The sequence below is a fragment of the Pongo pygmaeus genome, chromosome 4, assembly GCF_028885625.2.
Source record: "Pongo pygmaeus isolate AG05252 chromosome 4, NHGRI_mPonPyg2-v2.0_pri, whole genome shotgun sequence".
NCBI classification, from domain to species: Eukaryota; Metazoa; Chordata; class Mammalia; order Primates; family Hominidae; genus Pongo; species Pongo pygmaeus.
The window spans coordinates 158,820,258-158,836,499 of record NC_072377.2 but is presented as its reverse complement, the minus strand read 5'-3'; the positions used below and the strand labels follow the sequence as shown (position 1 = coordinate 158,836,499).

The window sequence follows — 16,242 nt, the reverse complement described above, 5'->3', positions numbered from 1 at the left end:
ACCAATTAGAGAATTTCAAAAAGGAATGATGGACCACAGTGATAAGTATTGCTGAGACTAGTAGGATAAGGACTGAAAAGCTAGATGGTATGTTCAGGTAAGAACAGGAGCCCTTACTTCTAGGAGGCTATTGTGTTCCTGGTAGGTGCACAGTAATTTTGGTAAACTGAATTGAATTGTTGATGGCCAATATTTTTCTTATTTAGGCAAGAAATACCGCCCACGAATGGATCAGGAAGTCTCTGACAAAGCCATTAGCAGAGAATGAAGAAGGAGAAAAACAGTCGGAAGCAGAAAATACTGAGCAAGTCAACAAAAATTCAATAGAGGTAGCCAAAGCAACTAAGCCTTTTTTGTTTGTTTTAGTAGATTTGAAATGTATCACAATCAGGGACCCAGGCTCCTATTTTTACACTGCTATCCATAATTTCAACCTTGTGATCTAGGATTGTAGCATCTTAGATCCAGACTATAAGATTAAAGGAAGAGTGAAGAAAAAAAGAGCGAAAGGATGCACGTGTGTTTTGTCATGAGGAAGGTTCCCAGAAACTGCCGCCTGACACTTGTTATCTAAATCATTTGGCCAAAACTTAGTTACTTGGTCACACCTGACTTCAGGGGAGCCCAGCTGTAAAATTACATCACTACTGTGGAAGAAGAAGACACTCTTTATTGGAAGGCAACTATTAGTCCCTGCTACAAATCCTGTAGTATGAGAGAAGTAAGGTATCTTTCCACCAAATGTTTTGTTTTGCTATGCTTTGTTTTGTTTTTCCATCCAGGATATCCATGCGTTTGCAATCCGGAGCCTGGCTGAACTGACCGCCTGCTCAGTTGAACTGTTCCACAAAACAGCTGCATTGGTTCTGCATGGCAGGAAGCAGGAAGTGACAGCCATACAAAGGAGCCAAACTCTTTCCCAGTAAGTGTAATGAGAATTCCTCTAAATGATGCAAATTGCAGGAGTTTTCTTGGCCTGTTTCCAAAGTTTTATAAACGTCTCTCTCAAGAAACCATTCACGTCACACCCATCCACATATTAGATGGTTTGTTCATTTTGGTTGTTTCTTTCTTTTCATTGAACCATGATAAATCAACATTATAAATCTGCCCTTTTTATTAACCAACTCATGCTCTGAAAACTATTTCTTTACAGATTAGTTTTAATAGGAATGGAATTTGGTATAAGTGAAAACAGAGAAGAGTTCTAAGAACCTCAGTTCTTAATAATAGTTATTATTGAGTGCTAATTTTATACCATTCCAAGTGCCATGCTAAGGGATTTGCATGTATAATTTCTAATTTTTGTAACTCCAAAAGTAAGTAATTAGTCCAGTTTTAATCATGAGAAAATGCAAACTGGGGGAGTTAAATAATCTGTCTGTGTTGTATGTCCTGGGATTTAGACCCAGGTCTGACTAAGTGTCCTGAACCCATTCTTTTTTTCTCATTATATTGCTGATTTGTACAAAAATTTTTTAAAAATAGTATAGATAATCATAGGTAGGGAAGAAAAAGCCCAGTAGTTTCTAAGCAAATGTCCTGATTAAAATAATGAGAATTTTCATTGGAAACAAATGTATAAGAGTGCCCATTGTTAGAACTGGGAGGGGCTGTCAGTCTTCTGCAGACTTCCTCTTTACTTGCACCATCACCATCCCACTACAGCATCCCATAATAGGGGGCTCATTTGTCTTCTTGAACATCCTTAAGGATGAGAGACTCATAACCCTAAAAGGAGCCTGTTCTGTGGAAAAGAGGCTATTTCTGCTACTTGTAATGTTCTTTGAAATGGGGTTCACTCCCTCTCTGAATTCAAGTCTACTCAAATGCCACCTTTTTAGAAAAGCCTTCCTTCACCACAAAGTCTAAAATAGCAACTTCCACCATTCTCTGTCCTTTTACTCTGCTTTATTTTCTTAGCTTATATCACCACGTAGTACTTACATGTATATGAATATATATGCATGTATATGTATACATATGTGTGTGTGTGTATATATGTATATGTATACAGTCTCCTCCTTAATTTAGCAAGTAAGTTGAAATCCATGAAAACTGGGACTGTCCTTGTTCACTGATGTGTTCCCATTGCTTGAAAGACTTTAAGTAAATAAAATCTGGTACACACAAGACTTTAGGTAACTATTATTAAAGATGGACTAATCACTTACTTTTGGAGTTGTTGTAAAAATTAGAAATGATACATGTAAATCCCTTAGCATGGTGCCTGGCATATAATTAGCACCCAGTAACTAATAACTATTATTAAGAACTGAGAATTAATTAATACATATTTTAACTTTTCTTTTTTTTTTTTTTATTCTACTGAGCTTGAATTTTATTTATTTATTTATTTATTTATTTATTTATTTATTTATTTATGACAGGTTATTGCTCTGTCACCCAGGTTGGAGTGTACTGGCATGATCACGGCTCACTGCAACCTCCATCTCCCAGGGCTAAAGCGATTCTCCTGCTTCAGCCTCCCGAGTAGCTGGAATTACAGGCACACACCACCACACCCGGCTAATTTTTGTATTTTTAGTAAAGATGGGGCTTTACCATACTGGTCAGGCTAGTCTCGAACTCCTGACCTCAGGTGATCCACCCACCTCAGCCTCCCAAAGTGCTGGGATCACAGGCGTCAGCCACTGAGACTAGCCTTTTTTTTTTTTTTTTTCTTTTACTTTTTTTTTTTTCTTTTACTTTTTTTTTTTTTTTTTAATTTATGAAGTATTTATTGATCATTCTTGGGTGTTTCTCGGAGAGGGGGATATGGGAGGGTCATAGGATAATAGTGGAGAGAAGGTCAGGAGATAAACACATGAACAAAGGTCTCTGGTTTTCCTAGGCAGAGGTCCCTGCGGCCTTCTGCAGTGTTTGTGCCCCTGGGTACTTGAGATAAGGGAGTGGTGATGACTCTTAAAGAGCATGCTGCCTTCAAGCATCTGTTTAACAAAGCACATCTGCACCGCCCTTAATCCATTTAACCCTGAGTTGACACAGCACATGTTTCAGAGAGCATGGGGCTGGCGGAAAGGCCATAGATCAACAGCATCCCAAGGCAGAAGAATTTCTCCTAGTCAGAACGAAATGGGAGTCTCCTATGCCCACCTCTTTCTACACAGACACAGCAACAATCTGATCTCTCCTTCCTTTCCCCACACTTCCCCCTCTTCTTTTCAACAAAACTGCCATCGTCCTCATGGCCCGCTCACGATGGTCGCTGTCTCTTCGGAGCTGTTGGGTACACCTCCCAGACAGGGCAGCCGGGCAGAGGCGCTCCTCACCTCCCAGACAGAGCGGCCGGGCAGAGGCGCTCCTCACTTCCCAGACGGGGCCGCCGGGCAGAGGCGCTCCTCACTTCCCAGACGGGGCGGCCGGGCAGAGACGCTCCTCACCTCCCAGACAGGGCGGCCGGGCAGAGGCGCTCCTCACTTCCTCCCAGACGGGGTGGCAGCCAGGCAGAGGCACTCCTCACTTCCCAGACGGGGTGGCCGGGCAGAGGCGCTCCTCACTTCCCAGACGGGGCGGCCGGGCAGAGGGGCTCCTCACTTCCTCCCAGACGGGGTGGCCGGGCAGAGGCGCTCCTCACTTCCCAGACGGGGTGGCCGGGCAGAGGCGCTCCTCACTTCCCATATGGGGTGGCGGCCGGGCAGAGGCGCTCCTCACTTCCCAGATGGGGCAACCGGGCAGAGGCGCTCCTCACTTCCCAGATGGGGCAGCCGGGCAGAGGCGCTCCTCACTTCCTCCCAGACGGGGTGGCGGCCAGGCAGAGGTGCTCCTCACTTCCCAGATGGGGCGGCCGGGCAGAGGTGCTCCTCATCTCCCAGACGGGGCAGCTGGGCAGAGGTGCTCCTCACTTCCTCCCAGACGGGGTGGCAGCCGGGCAGAGGCGCTCCTCACCTCCCAGACGGGGCGGCCGGGCAGAGGCGCTCCTCACTTCCTCCCAGACGGGGTGGCGGCCAGGCAGAGGCACTCCTCACCTCCCAGACGGGGCGGCTGGGCAGAGGGGCTCCTCACTTCCCAGATGGGGCGGCCGGGCAGAGGGGCTCCTCACATCCCAGACGATGGGCGGCCAGGCAGAGACGCTCCTCACTTCGTAGACGGGGTGGTGGCGGGGCAGAGGCTGTAATCTTAGCACTTTAAGAGGCCAAGGCAGGAGGCTGGTAGGTGGAGGTTGTAGCAAGCCGAGATCACGCCACTGCACTCCAGCCTGAGCACCATTGAGCATTGAGTGAGCGAGACTCCGTCTGCAATCCCAGCACCTCGGGAGGCCGAGGCAGGCAGATCACTCGAGGCCAGGAGCTGGAGACCAGCCCGGTCAACATGGCGAAACCCCGTCTCCACCAAAAATACAAAAACCATTCAGGCGTGGCGGCGCGCGCCTGCAATCCCAGGCACTCGGCAGGCCGAGGCAGGAGAGTCACAGCAGCCCGAGGCAGGGAGGTTGCAGCGAGCCGAGATCATGGCAGCACAGTCCAGCTTCAGCAACAGAGGGAGACTGAAAAAAGAAGGAGAGGGAGACCGAAGAAAGGGGAGAGGGAGGGGGAGGGGGAGAGGGAGGGGGAGGATATTTTAACTTTTCTAAATGGAATGTAGGATCTTTTGAGTATGATGTTGTCTCCTTAAAATGTATTTTAATTATTTTCTATTTGATTTAACTTCAACATATGCTGCTTTCTAGAGGATTTTGTAGAGAAATGTTTTTCTAAGGACTGAACTTCCTTTTTATGTAGCATGAGTGCCTGCTCAGATGGGTCTTCTTATACATCAGGTAGCTGATTTAGGCATACAGTAGTACCCCCTTATCTGTATGGGTTATGTTTTAAGTCCCTGTTGGATTCCTGAAACTGTGGATAGTACCAAACTTGATTGCTGTCATTTGGAACACATTTCCATTCATGTCTTCCACCCACAAATTTAATGCCTTTTCCATCTTTTTAAAAAGTATTTTACTGATACATAATATATATATATATGGGGTATATGTGAGTGTTACATGCATAGAATGTATAATGATGAAGTCAGAGTATTTGGGGTATTCATCACCTTGAGTATTTATTATGTCTATATGTTGGTATCATTTCAAGTGCTCTACATTACTCTGAAATATACAAAATATTATTGCTAAATATAGTCACCCTATTCTGCTGTCAAACATTAGAATTTATTTTTTTCTATCTAACTGTATGTTTGTACTCATTAACCAACTTCTCTTCATCTCCACCCACTCACCTACCCACTTTTCCGCATTTCTGGTATCACAATTGTTCTGTTCTCTATTTCCGTAAGATCATATTTTTTTAGTTCCCACATATGAGTGAGAACATGAGGTGTTTGTCTTTCTGTGCTTGGCTTATTTCACTTAACCTCGTGACCTGCAGTTCTTTCCGTGTTGCTGCAAATGACTTTTTTTTAGGTAGCTGAATAGTATTCCATTATATGTGTGTGTGTGTGTATATATACATATACATATATACACACACACATATATATGTATATACAGACACACACACTCACACACACCACATTTTCTTTATCCATTTGTCAGCTGACTTAGGTTAATTCCATATCTTTGCCGTTGTGAATAGTGCTGCAATAAACATGCAGGTGCAGGTATCCCTTTGATAGAATTTATTTATTTATTTTCCTTTGGCTAAATACCCAGTAGTTTGGTAGTTCCATTTTATTTTTTGAAAAATCTTCATACTGGTTTTCATAGTGGTTGTACTAATTTACATTCTAACAATGTATAAGAATTCTCTTTTCTTGGAATTGTTGCCAGCATCAATTTTTTTTTTGTTTGTTTTTTTGAGATGGAGTCTTGCTGTGTCACTCAGGCTGGAGTGCAGTGGCGCAATCTCGTTCACTGCAACCTCTGCCTCCTATGTTCAAGTGATTCTTCTGCCTCAGCCTCCTGAGTAGCTGGGATTACAAGCGTGCACACCACACCCAGCTAATTTTTGTATTTTAGTAGAGACAGGGTTTCACCATGTTGGCCAGGCTGGTCTCAAACTCCTGACCTCAAGTGATCCACCTGCCTTGACCTCCCAAAGTGCTGGGATTATAGGCATGAGCCACCATGCCCAGCCATTTTTTGTCTTTTTAACAATGATAGCCATTCTAACTGGGGTGAAATAATAGCTCACTGTGGTCTTGATTTGCATTTTCCTGATGATTGATACATCAGTGATGTTGAGCATTTTTTCGTGTATCTGTTGGTCATTTGTATGTCTTCTTTTGAGAAATGTCTATTCATGTCCTTTGCCCATTTTTTAATGAGATTTTCTTTTCTTTTATTGTTGAGTTCCTTGTATATTCTGGATATGAGTCTCCTGTCTGATGAGTAGTTTGCTTTTTTCATCTTACTCAGTATATATCACACACTGTAACTATAAGTTTTGCAGTTAGTGGTGCAACAGCAAAACTAGCATGATTTCTTTCTCCTTCTCACAGTTTTATGGATAGAAAATTTGTTCTTATTGTAGATTTAGCTGCCTCAGCATATATTTTTGTTTTTCTTACTAAGTGAAGATCTTTCACGTTTTCACTTCAAGGAAGCACTTTATAGCTTCTCTTTGGCATATCTGAATTGCCAGCATCACAACTCTTGGGCTTTGGGGCTGCCTTAGCCCATTTAATGTTACTATAACAGAATATCTGAGGCTGGGTAATTTACAAAGAAAAGAGGCTTATTTGGCTCATGATTCTGGTGGCTAGAAAGTCCAAGAGCATAGCAGTGGCATCTGCTTGACTTCTGGTGAGGGCCATGTACTGCTCCGCAACATGGTAAAGAAGCAGAAAGACAAATGGGTGTGTGCAAAGAGACCAACGTGAAAGACTGGACTTGCTTTATAACTATGTGTTCTCTGGGACCTAATTTATTCTCCCCAGAGTGAGAACTCACTGACTACTGTGATATTGCATTAATCTGTTCATAAGGGCACCTACCACTTGGTCCCACCTCCTAATACTGCCATATTGGGAATCAAATTTCAACATGAATTTTGGAGGGGACATATCAAAACCATAGCAGGGGCCATAATTAGGTAAAATAAGGGTTACTTGAACATAAGCACTGTGATAACACAACAGTCAGTCTGATAACCTAGATGGCTAATATTAATAGCTGACTAATGAGCGGGTTCTGTGGATATGCTGGACAAAGGGATGATTCATGTCCTGGGTGGGATGGAGAAAACAATGAGAGATTTCATCACACTACTCAAGATGATGTGCAATTAAAAACTTATGAGTTATTTATTTCTGGAATTTTTTATTTATTATTTTCAGATCATTGTTGACCAAGAGTAACTGAAACTGCAGAAAGTGAAACCACAGATAAGGGGGGGATACTGTATTTACTCCCTTGAAAAGCTTTCTTCTTTCACATTTAGTACCAGGAGTGATTTGTTCTCTTCTGACAATTGTTAAATGTAACTTATTTTTTTAAAAAAAGAAAAAAGAATGTTTCTGACTTTTCCTTTCTTTCCTAGGATGACAATTGTGTTGTGTAAAGAGTTGTCCTCTCTGTCTAAAGAGTTCACCACCTGCCTAACAACTGCTGGGGTAAGAATTCATGCCTCTTATTGCAGTAGTGTTTGTCTGGTTTCTTTAGCAGTTTAAATGTCAGAAAATTTGCTCACTTTAAGTGTACAATTCAATAGTTTTTAGTTTTTAGTATATTTACAGAGTTGCGCAGCCATTTCCATAATCTAATTTTAAAACATTTTAATCAGCCTTCCCCAAAACTCGTGCAATCCCCATTCCCTTTCACTCCACATTTCCCCAGCCGTAAGCACCATGAATCTGCTTTCTGTCTCTATAGATTTGGCTGCTTTACATCTTTCACATAAATGGGATTAAACAATATGTGGTATTTTGTGTTTGGTTTCACTCACTTAGCATAGTGTTTTTGAGGCTTATCCACATTGTAGCATGTATTAATACTTTTTATTACCAAAAAATCTGTCTTATGGATATATATCACATTTTATTTGTTCATCAGTTAGTAGACATTTGGATTATTTCTGCTTTTTGGCTATAATGAATAATGTTGCTGTGAACATGCATGTATGTTTTTATGTGAATATGTTTCCATTTCTCTTGGGTAGGGGTAGATAGCTAGGAGTGGAATTGCTGGGTCATATGGGTGATATGGGTCATTAAGGAATTGCCAAACTGTTTTCCAAACAGTTTTACATTCTCACCAGCAGTGTGTAAGGGTTCCAGTTTCTCCATATCCTTGCTAATACTTATTATTGTTTGTTTTTATTTTAGCCATCCTAGTGGGTATGAAATAGTATCTCATTGTGGTTTTGATTTACATTTCCCTAATGTACATCTTTTTTTCTTTCTTTTTTTTTTTTTTGAGGCAGAGATTTGCTCTTGTCACCCAGGCTGGAGTGCAATGGCACGATCTCAGCTCACTGCAACCTCCGCCTCCTGGGTCCAAGTGATTCTTCTGCCTCTGCCTCCCAAGTAGCTGGGATTACTGGCACCTGCCACCATGCCCAGCCAATTTTTGTATTTTTAGTAGAGACAGGGTTTCACCATGTTGGCCAAGCTGGTCTCGAACTCCCGACCTCAGGTAATCCACCCACATTGGCCTCCCAAAGTGCTGGGAGTAGTACAGGCGTGAGCCACCGTGCCCAGCCAATGTTGAACATCTTTTAATGTGCTGGTTGGCTATTTGTTTGGCTTCTCTGGAGAAATATCTATTTCAGCAGTTTGCTTGTTTTAAAACTTGGGTTGTTTGTGTTTTTATTATTACTTGTAGGAGTTTTTTTTTTTTTTAAATTTTCCTAGTACAAGTTTCTTATCAGATTTTTGATGGGAACGTATTTCTCCAAGTCCATGAGTTGTCATTTCGCTTTTTTGAGCGTGTCCTTTGCAGTGAAGTTTTACTCCTCTGTTTTCTTCTAAAAGTTTGGTTGTAGCCCTTACATTTATGTCTGTGATCCATTTTGAGTTAATTTTTGTGTATGGTGTAAGGTAGGGGGCCCTACTTCATGCTTTTGCATATGGATATCCGTTTGTTCCAGTACTATGTGTTGAAAAGACTGTTCTTTCCTCCATTAAATTGTCTTGGCTCCTTTGTTGAGAATCAGTTGGCCATAGATATATGGGTTTATTTCTGGACTCTGATTTTTAGTCCATTAATTTGTATGTTTATCCGAATGCCAGTATCATATCGTTTTGATATTGTAGTTTTGTAGTAGGTTTGAAATCAAGAAGTGTAAGTCCTCCAACTTTGTTCTTATTTTCAAGATTTTTTGACTGCTTGGGGCCTTGTGCATTTTCATATGACTTTTAGGAACAGCTTGTCTATGTCTAATTCTAATTAATTTTTGTTCTCTTCTGTTTATGAAGTTTTCAGTATTTTTTATGCTATCTTCTGAGACCTATAATGGAAATATAGACCTTGATAAAATTCAAACTTCAGATTTTGACTCTGGTTTTAAAGAGCAACTCTGTACTTAGACTATGGCAGTACTCACAGTATGCAGTTGCCAGCTGGTGGGAGAGATGTAGTTAAAGCTAAAGTCCTTTGGGGATTTTAAAAATTGGAATTGTAAAAATTTATGAAGATGTGTGAGCTATGGAAGATGATTTGAAACCAGTAATAATGAGTTAGGATAAAATCAAGGGCATTTTAAACAAGCAAATGAAAATTACTTTATAGTAAGTATATCAGTGTCAGTGTAGCAGCAAAATTACTGTGGGTTCTTAAATTTTATTTATTTATTTATTTTAAAGCTCTAGTCATGAACAGTACATTTGTTTTAATTAAGACCATGGCCTAAGTTAATTTTTTAAAATTTGAGTTTAGATTATTCCTGTAAAGGGTAATCTTTTGGTACAGCTTTACTTTTCCCTGTAGTATTTTCTTGACAAGAGGATCTGGGTTTCCTGAAGTTAATCTTATAAGGCCAAATCTTTCTGTGTGTTCCATAAAGATACTTTAAGCCAGCATATAAACTATAAGATGCTGACACATACAAGTATTAAATTTACATTATTTATTTATAAGACTTTTCTAAACAGCCTGTGTTAAAGACCGTTGAGTTTTTTGAGCACATGTTCCATATCTACATATTTTGTTTTAAAATGGTTCTAAGGTTTTGTGGTCAAATGAAGATACTTTTTAATGTCAATAAAAAGTTATAAAGCAATACACTATCAATATGGATAGCACAGAAAGATATTAAGAAGGAAGTTTAAAACACTTACAATTTCACTTTCTAAAGATGACATTTTGCTCTCAGTCCAGACTTCTATGCTTATATTTAATATTTATATACGGGTGTGTGTGTGTGTTTTAAAGTGTGATTGTACTCCACTTACTATTATTTAACCTACTCTGCTCACTTAAAAATGTATTCTTTATTCCAGGTCAAAGAAATGGCAGACGTCCTTAATCCATTAATCACTGCAGTATTTCTAGAGGTTAGTAGTAATTGTTTTTTAAGTCTCTGACTCCAAAGGTATTACGTACAAATTAACTCTTATGAAGCCTTTTGTTTTTGGCTTTTTTATTTTTTTCACCATATTGGTAGTTTAGCCATATTGATGTAGATATGACCAAAATAGTGTATATTTGATGTGCATTCCTTCCTTATTAATTACAAAGCATACAGTTGAAGCTGCAGGGTACTGGAAGAAGCAGTAGATTGTCATTACTTAGTACTAATCCTTGACAGCTTAATGGACGGTTCACAGTAATGAAACACCTTCTGAATACCAGCTGGTAAACATGAAGGGCTGAAAATTACAAACAGGTAAGCACTGCTTCCTAAAGGACTAAAGTTTATGCAGAGGTTTGTTACAAAACAAAACATGTTGTCATTTCCTTGCCAGGAAATCATGCTTTGTTTTGTCAGAAAGGTAGTGTTTACATTATCCTCATCATTCCATTAGATTTGAGAAGGTAGATGGTTCAAGTCAATGGAAAAGAGGATCCTGTGACTGATTATATTACCTCCCTATGTGATGTTTTCTGGATTCCATGTTTTAAGAACTCTACCTTGTAAACTAACTGTGCAAACAACATAGACTTTTTGATGATTTGTTTAAAACATGTTTATGTAAGTCTGGGGGGAGAAAATATATTTGATAGTTAAGTTTTAGATGTTAATTGAAAAAATGTTTTAACTACCGAACTCTTACTTCTCTAGTTTTAAATTCTTTTGACATTACCATCAAGGAAATTATTTTAATTCTTTAATTACAGAGTTTTAATCGAGTAGTCAGGGAAACTATTTTGATCGTTTTAATAATTTTTAAAAATATAAGTTTGTGATTTAGTAAATGGCAGAGTGGTGCAGTAGAAAGGACTCTGTAAACCAGGAGCCCCGTGTTGCCCTGGATCTTCCTTGATTTGTTGTGTGACTCTGACAAACTTTGTTATTTTCATGTGCAACATAAGAGATTTAACTAGATGATATCTGAGGTCCCTTTTGTGTGGGAAATTGAGTATTAAATGTCACACTGAATTTTAAATAGGAGTACTTGCCATTGATAAATTTTAAAAAGGTAATCTCTCTTGATATGGGCTCCCTATTATTTTTAGTGGATTTTTTTTTCATACAGATTTGAAACACTCTTGTCTTCGAAATTATACATTTTTATCTTAATGTAATGAGCTCTCTGTTGATAGTCTTTTGAAAGGTGAGGGCTTTTCAGTATAAATGAAGTCCAGCAAACTGAGGGTAATGATTCTCTAACACTTCTGAAAAATGTTGTTCAAGATAGAAATATATCTATACTATCATCTTTGAAAGCGGTATATGTTGAAAGATGTTTATGTGTGTGAGCAGTTATTGTGCTCACTGATCACATTGAGTCCATGGAAAAAGAGCTATCATAATGGGCTAGAAATTCTATAGGTGTAGGATTTATAGCCTTCTGAAAGCCTCTTTCAGTAATTGACCACAATATTGTGACAGACTCTACCCCACTCAATAAAGGAATAAATAAGCTTTGAATGCCAAGTCTGAGCATGTTGCCAAAGAAGAGCTACCATTTCTGATGGGCAAGTTGGACAAAATGCTGACATTCTCTTTTGGTGCTCATATCTTCTTAAGAGCTAGATTCTTCTCCCTATAATAGAGTTTACCAAAATGGCCAAGTCACTGCTCTTATTTGCCAGGCTATGAATTCAGTTAGATTACAAAAATTAATCTGTTCCTTTGTTGTCTTACAGTATATCTTCTCTTTTAAATAACTAATATTTTCTTTTTCTTGTTTTTTCAATCCTGGCAGGCATCAAACAGTGCCTCCTACATCCAGGACGCCTTTCAGCTACTCTTACCTGTGCTAGAGATCTCTCTCATTGAGAACAAGATTGAATCACACAGGCATGAGCTGCAGGGCCAGAAGCCTTTGTTAGAACATTGAAGAATGGAGACGTTGACCTGGGACTTGTGACAGCCAAGGAATGCCACCTTATTCTGGCTACTCCTGCAGAAATCAAGAGTGGGGTTATTTTAGTATATAAAAATTCAGGCAGGAAAGATGGTTTAAAGAGGAAGATTGTTGCCTTCAGTGTTTGATTGAAGTATTCAGGTCCTCACAGTATTCTTTCCAGTTGTAATTCATAAATTATTTGAAAAGAAACTTTTGTAGAAAGTCCAAGAATAATAACTCTAGATAAAGATTAGTGGGACACTCAGGCAAAAATGTTGGTCTTTCTTTGACATGTTGCAAAATGTTATCAATTTTGTCATGGATATAATTTGCAGCCCATGGATATAACTGGTTGATAAGCCAGAGAAAAATAATTTAGTGTTCTAAAATTCATGGCATGTGTGGTTTATTAATGCCATGTACTTTCTCCTTTCTGGAATAAAATCTATGGCTTTAAGAAAACAGCATATGTAAACTGTGATGATTACCCTTTATCACATGAATTCTTGGAAATAGAAAGTTTCATCGGCTTTTTAAAATTCTTAGTAGATATTTGGCATTGAGGAGAAACTTGTAAACTATTATAGCCACATGAATTAACTATAGCAAAGTGCCCTTTTTCTTCAAATTCCTCGCCCTCCCCAGGATGACATACTTCATGTCATAGCTGAACCCTACTCTACTGGATTCAAGGCCAGTAAATGCAATTTAGAGAAGCAGTTTTATGTTTGCAGATATTCTGAGTCTCTTCAGGATGTGTTTCGTGTCTACCGTATATGCAGGATAAATTCTTTAACAGCAAACTCCAAAGGAATGTTGAAGCTGTTTTAGCAATGAGATTTTTTTTGTTTGAGTGTTGAAGTGGGCCATAGTCCTTTAGAAATGATGTTCATTTATGATAGGATTTAACTTCTAAGGCACAGTTTATTTTTTCCTCTTTCCTTTTTGTTTGTTTTAATGTATTCTTTAGCATGTTTTTGATATAACTTTTATCCTCCAGATCTTAAGCTTTCTTTTGCTCTCTTCAGCAATTTAAGAGACTATTAAGCTGTCATCTTCCTAAAAGCTATTTCGGTATCCACTCTTTTTAAAAAAATTCTCCAACTTTGTGATTTTTAATGATTAAGGTAATTTGTTAGCTCTGCCCCTCATCTTCTAAAACCTTTGTAATAAAATGTATTAATCATGTTATTTGATCCTTTCATTTACTTTTGTAAACACGAGCCCTAATATCTTACTTAGACCAAAAAAAAAAAAAAAATAGCAAAGCAAAGCCATAACATAGATTAGTATAAAGACTGTTTCTATGTAATCTCCTTCTTTGGGGCAGGAGTCAGTTAGTAAGCAAGGAAGAGAAATAAATTTGGTTTAAAAAGGTATACCAACAGCACTACAATGTTACTCTGCCTATATTCTGTCTTAATATGATCAGAAAGTTTTTGAATATTCCTTTTTAAAGACAAATTTCACCCTTCCCAGCTTGAATATTTCTGAAGTTTCAGAAAAACAGTTGCCTTCTGGTTACAAAGGCTGGTGTCACCAGTTCTGAATTGTTGCCTCAAGCTTGGTTGATGTGTCTAAACCTGTATCCCTTGAGGGCAAAGTTTAGAAACTGGTCACTCTGCCTACTGTCTGTTCAGCCTCTTGTACAATGGCAGTTTGGCAGCTTTAAATCCTTAACCTAGAAATGTATTTAAGGTTTTTCTTTCAAGAAATGGGGTATACATATGAAGGAGAGAGTAACAACTCTTTTAATACATCTATTCAGATTTCAGCACTGAATTTGGCAAATTTTAGATTAGGTCTCACATAAAGTAAATATGACTCACTAACTCTTTTTTTCTCATCATCTTCCCCACCCCCCCATATATATTTATTTATTTTAATGGAGTTAGGGACCACTAGTGAAATGATGAAAGGCCCAATTCTGAGTAACAATTGTCTACTCTTCACATAAAATATACTGAAAAAGAATTAAGGTTCCTTGATCCAGTAGACATAGAGAAACATAAACATTCATGACAGATGAGTAGGTAAATTCAGGGATCACTTTGGAACTTGCTGGATTATGGTGATGGTTTTTGGATAGTATGTGCTTCATTATTTTATTTGGGGTAGTTACAGTGTTGTAGTTTTTTGGTAACAGCTACACTTTTGGTACTATTTTCCTTTTAAATTTTTGGTGTCTAAGATTTACCACTAATTACTAATATATGCCTTTCCAATTCACTTAAAACCTTAATAAGTGAAATGTTCAGGTATTGCTAGGGTAAATGCGTCTGTTCCTACTATTGAGATTTTAAAAGGCTGTGATTAAGAGAGACTTTATTAATTTGATCTGAAAGAAGTAGAAACCTCTATGAAACAATTTTTATTTTCCTTTACATAATACCTTAGAAATGTGTTAAAGACAAGCTATATTTTCCTTACTTGCTTTTCATAGTTTTTTTATTATTATACTTTAAGTTTTAGGGTACATGTGCACAATGTGCAGGTTTGTTACATATGTATACATGTGCCATGTTGGTATGTTGCACCCATTAACTTGTCATTTAGCATTAGGTATATCTCCTAATGCTATCCCTCCCCCCTACCCCCACCCCACAACAATCCCTGGAGTGTGATGTTCCCCTTCCTGTGTCCATGTGTTCTCATTGTTCAATTCCCACCTATGAGTGACAACATGTGGTGTTTGGTTTTTTGTCCTTGTGATAGTTTGCTGAGAATGATGGTTTCCAGTTTCATCCATGTCCCTACAAAGGACATGAACTCTTCATTTTTTATGGCTGCATAGTATTCCATGGTGTATATGTGCCACATTTTCTTGATCCAGTCTATCATTGTTGGACATTTGAGTTGGTTCCAAGTCTTTGCTATTGTGAATAGTGCCTCAATAAACATACGTGTGCATGTGTCTTTATAGCAGCATGATTTATAATCCTTTGGGTATATACCCAGTAATGGGATGGCTGGGTCAAATGGTATTTCTAGTTCTAGATCCCTGAGGAATCGCCACACTGACTTCCACAATGGTTGAGCTAGTTTACAGTCCCACCAACAGTGTAAAAGTGTTCCTATTTCTGCACATCCTCTCCAGCACCTGTTGTTTCCTGACTCTTTAATGATTGCCATTGTAACTGGTGTGAGATGGTATCTCATTGTGGTTTTGATTTGCATTTCTCTGATGGCCAGTGATGATGAGCATTTTTTCATGTGTTTTTTGGCTGCATAAATGTCTTCTTCTGAGAAGTGTCTGTTCATATCCTTCACCCACTTTTTGATGGGGTTGTTTTTTTCTTGTAAATTTCTTTGAGTTCATTGTAGATTCTGGATATTAGCCCTTTGTCAGATGAGTAGGTTGCAAAAATTTTCTCCCATTTTGTAGGTTGCCTGTTCACTCTGATGGTGGTTTCTTTTGCTGTGCAGAAGCTCTTTAGTTTAATTAGATCCCATTTGTCAATTTTGGCTTTTGTTGCCATTGCTTTTGGTGTTTTAGACATGAAGTCCTTGCCCATGCCTATGCCCTGAATGGTATTGCCTAGGTTTTCTTTTAGGGTTTTTATGGTTTTAGGTCTAACATGTAAGTCTTTAATCCATCTTGAATTAATTTTTGTATAAGATGTAAGGAAGGGATCCAGTTTCAGCTTTCTACATATGGCCAGCCAGTTTTCGCAGCACCATTTACTAAATAGGGAATCCTTTCCCCATTGCTTGTTTTTGTCAGGTTTGTCAAAGATCAGATGGTTGTAGATATGTGGCATTATTTCTGAGGGCTCTGTTCTGTTCCATTGATCTATATCTCTGTTTTGGTACCAGTACCATGCTGTT

General features: G+C 38.8%; 1 protein-coding gene across 6 annotated transcripts in view; it reads left to right on the top strand.

The window, feature by feature from the left end:
* FAM114A2 (family with sequence similarity 114 member A2) overlaps positions 1-12,876 on the top strand; it is a 55,200-nt gene extending 42,324 nt beyond the window's left edge. For all 6 annotated transcript variants that reach the window (XM_054487869.2, XM_054487868.2, XM_063665294.1 and 3 more), the window contains 5 exons: positions 207-329; positions 783-922; positions 7,503-7,575; positions 10,402-10,455; positions 12,271-12,876. In XM_054487869.2, the coding sequence (XP_054343844.1) occupies positions 207-329; positions 783-922; positions 7,503-7,575; positions 10,402-10,455; positions 12,271-12,405 (525 nt within the window). In that variant the 3' untranslated portion in view covers positions 12,406-12,876. The remainder of the gene's footprint in view (positions 1-206; positions 330-782; positions 923-7,502; positions 7,576-10,401; positions 10,456-12,270) is intronic.
* The last annotated feature ends 3,366 nt before the right edge of the window (positions 12,877-16,242 follow it).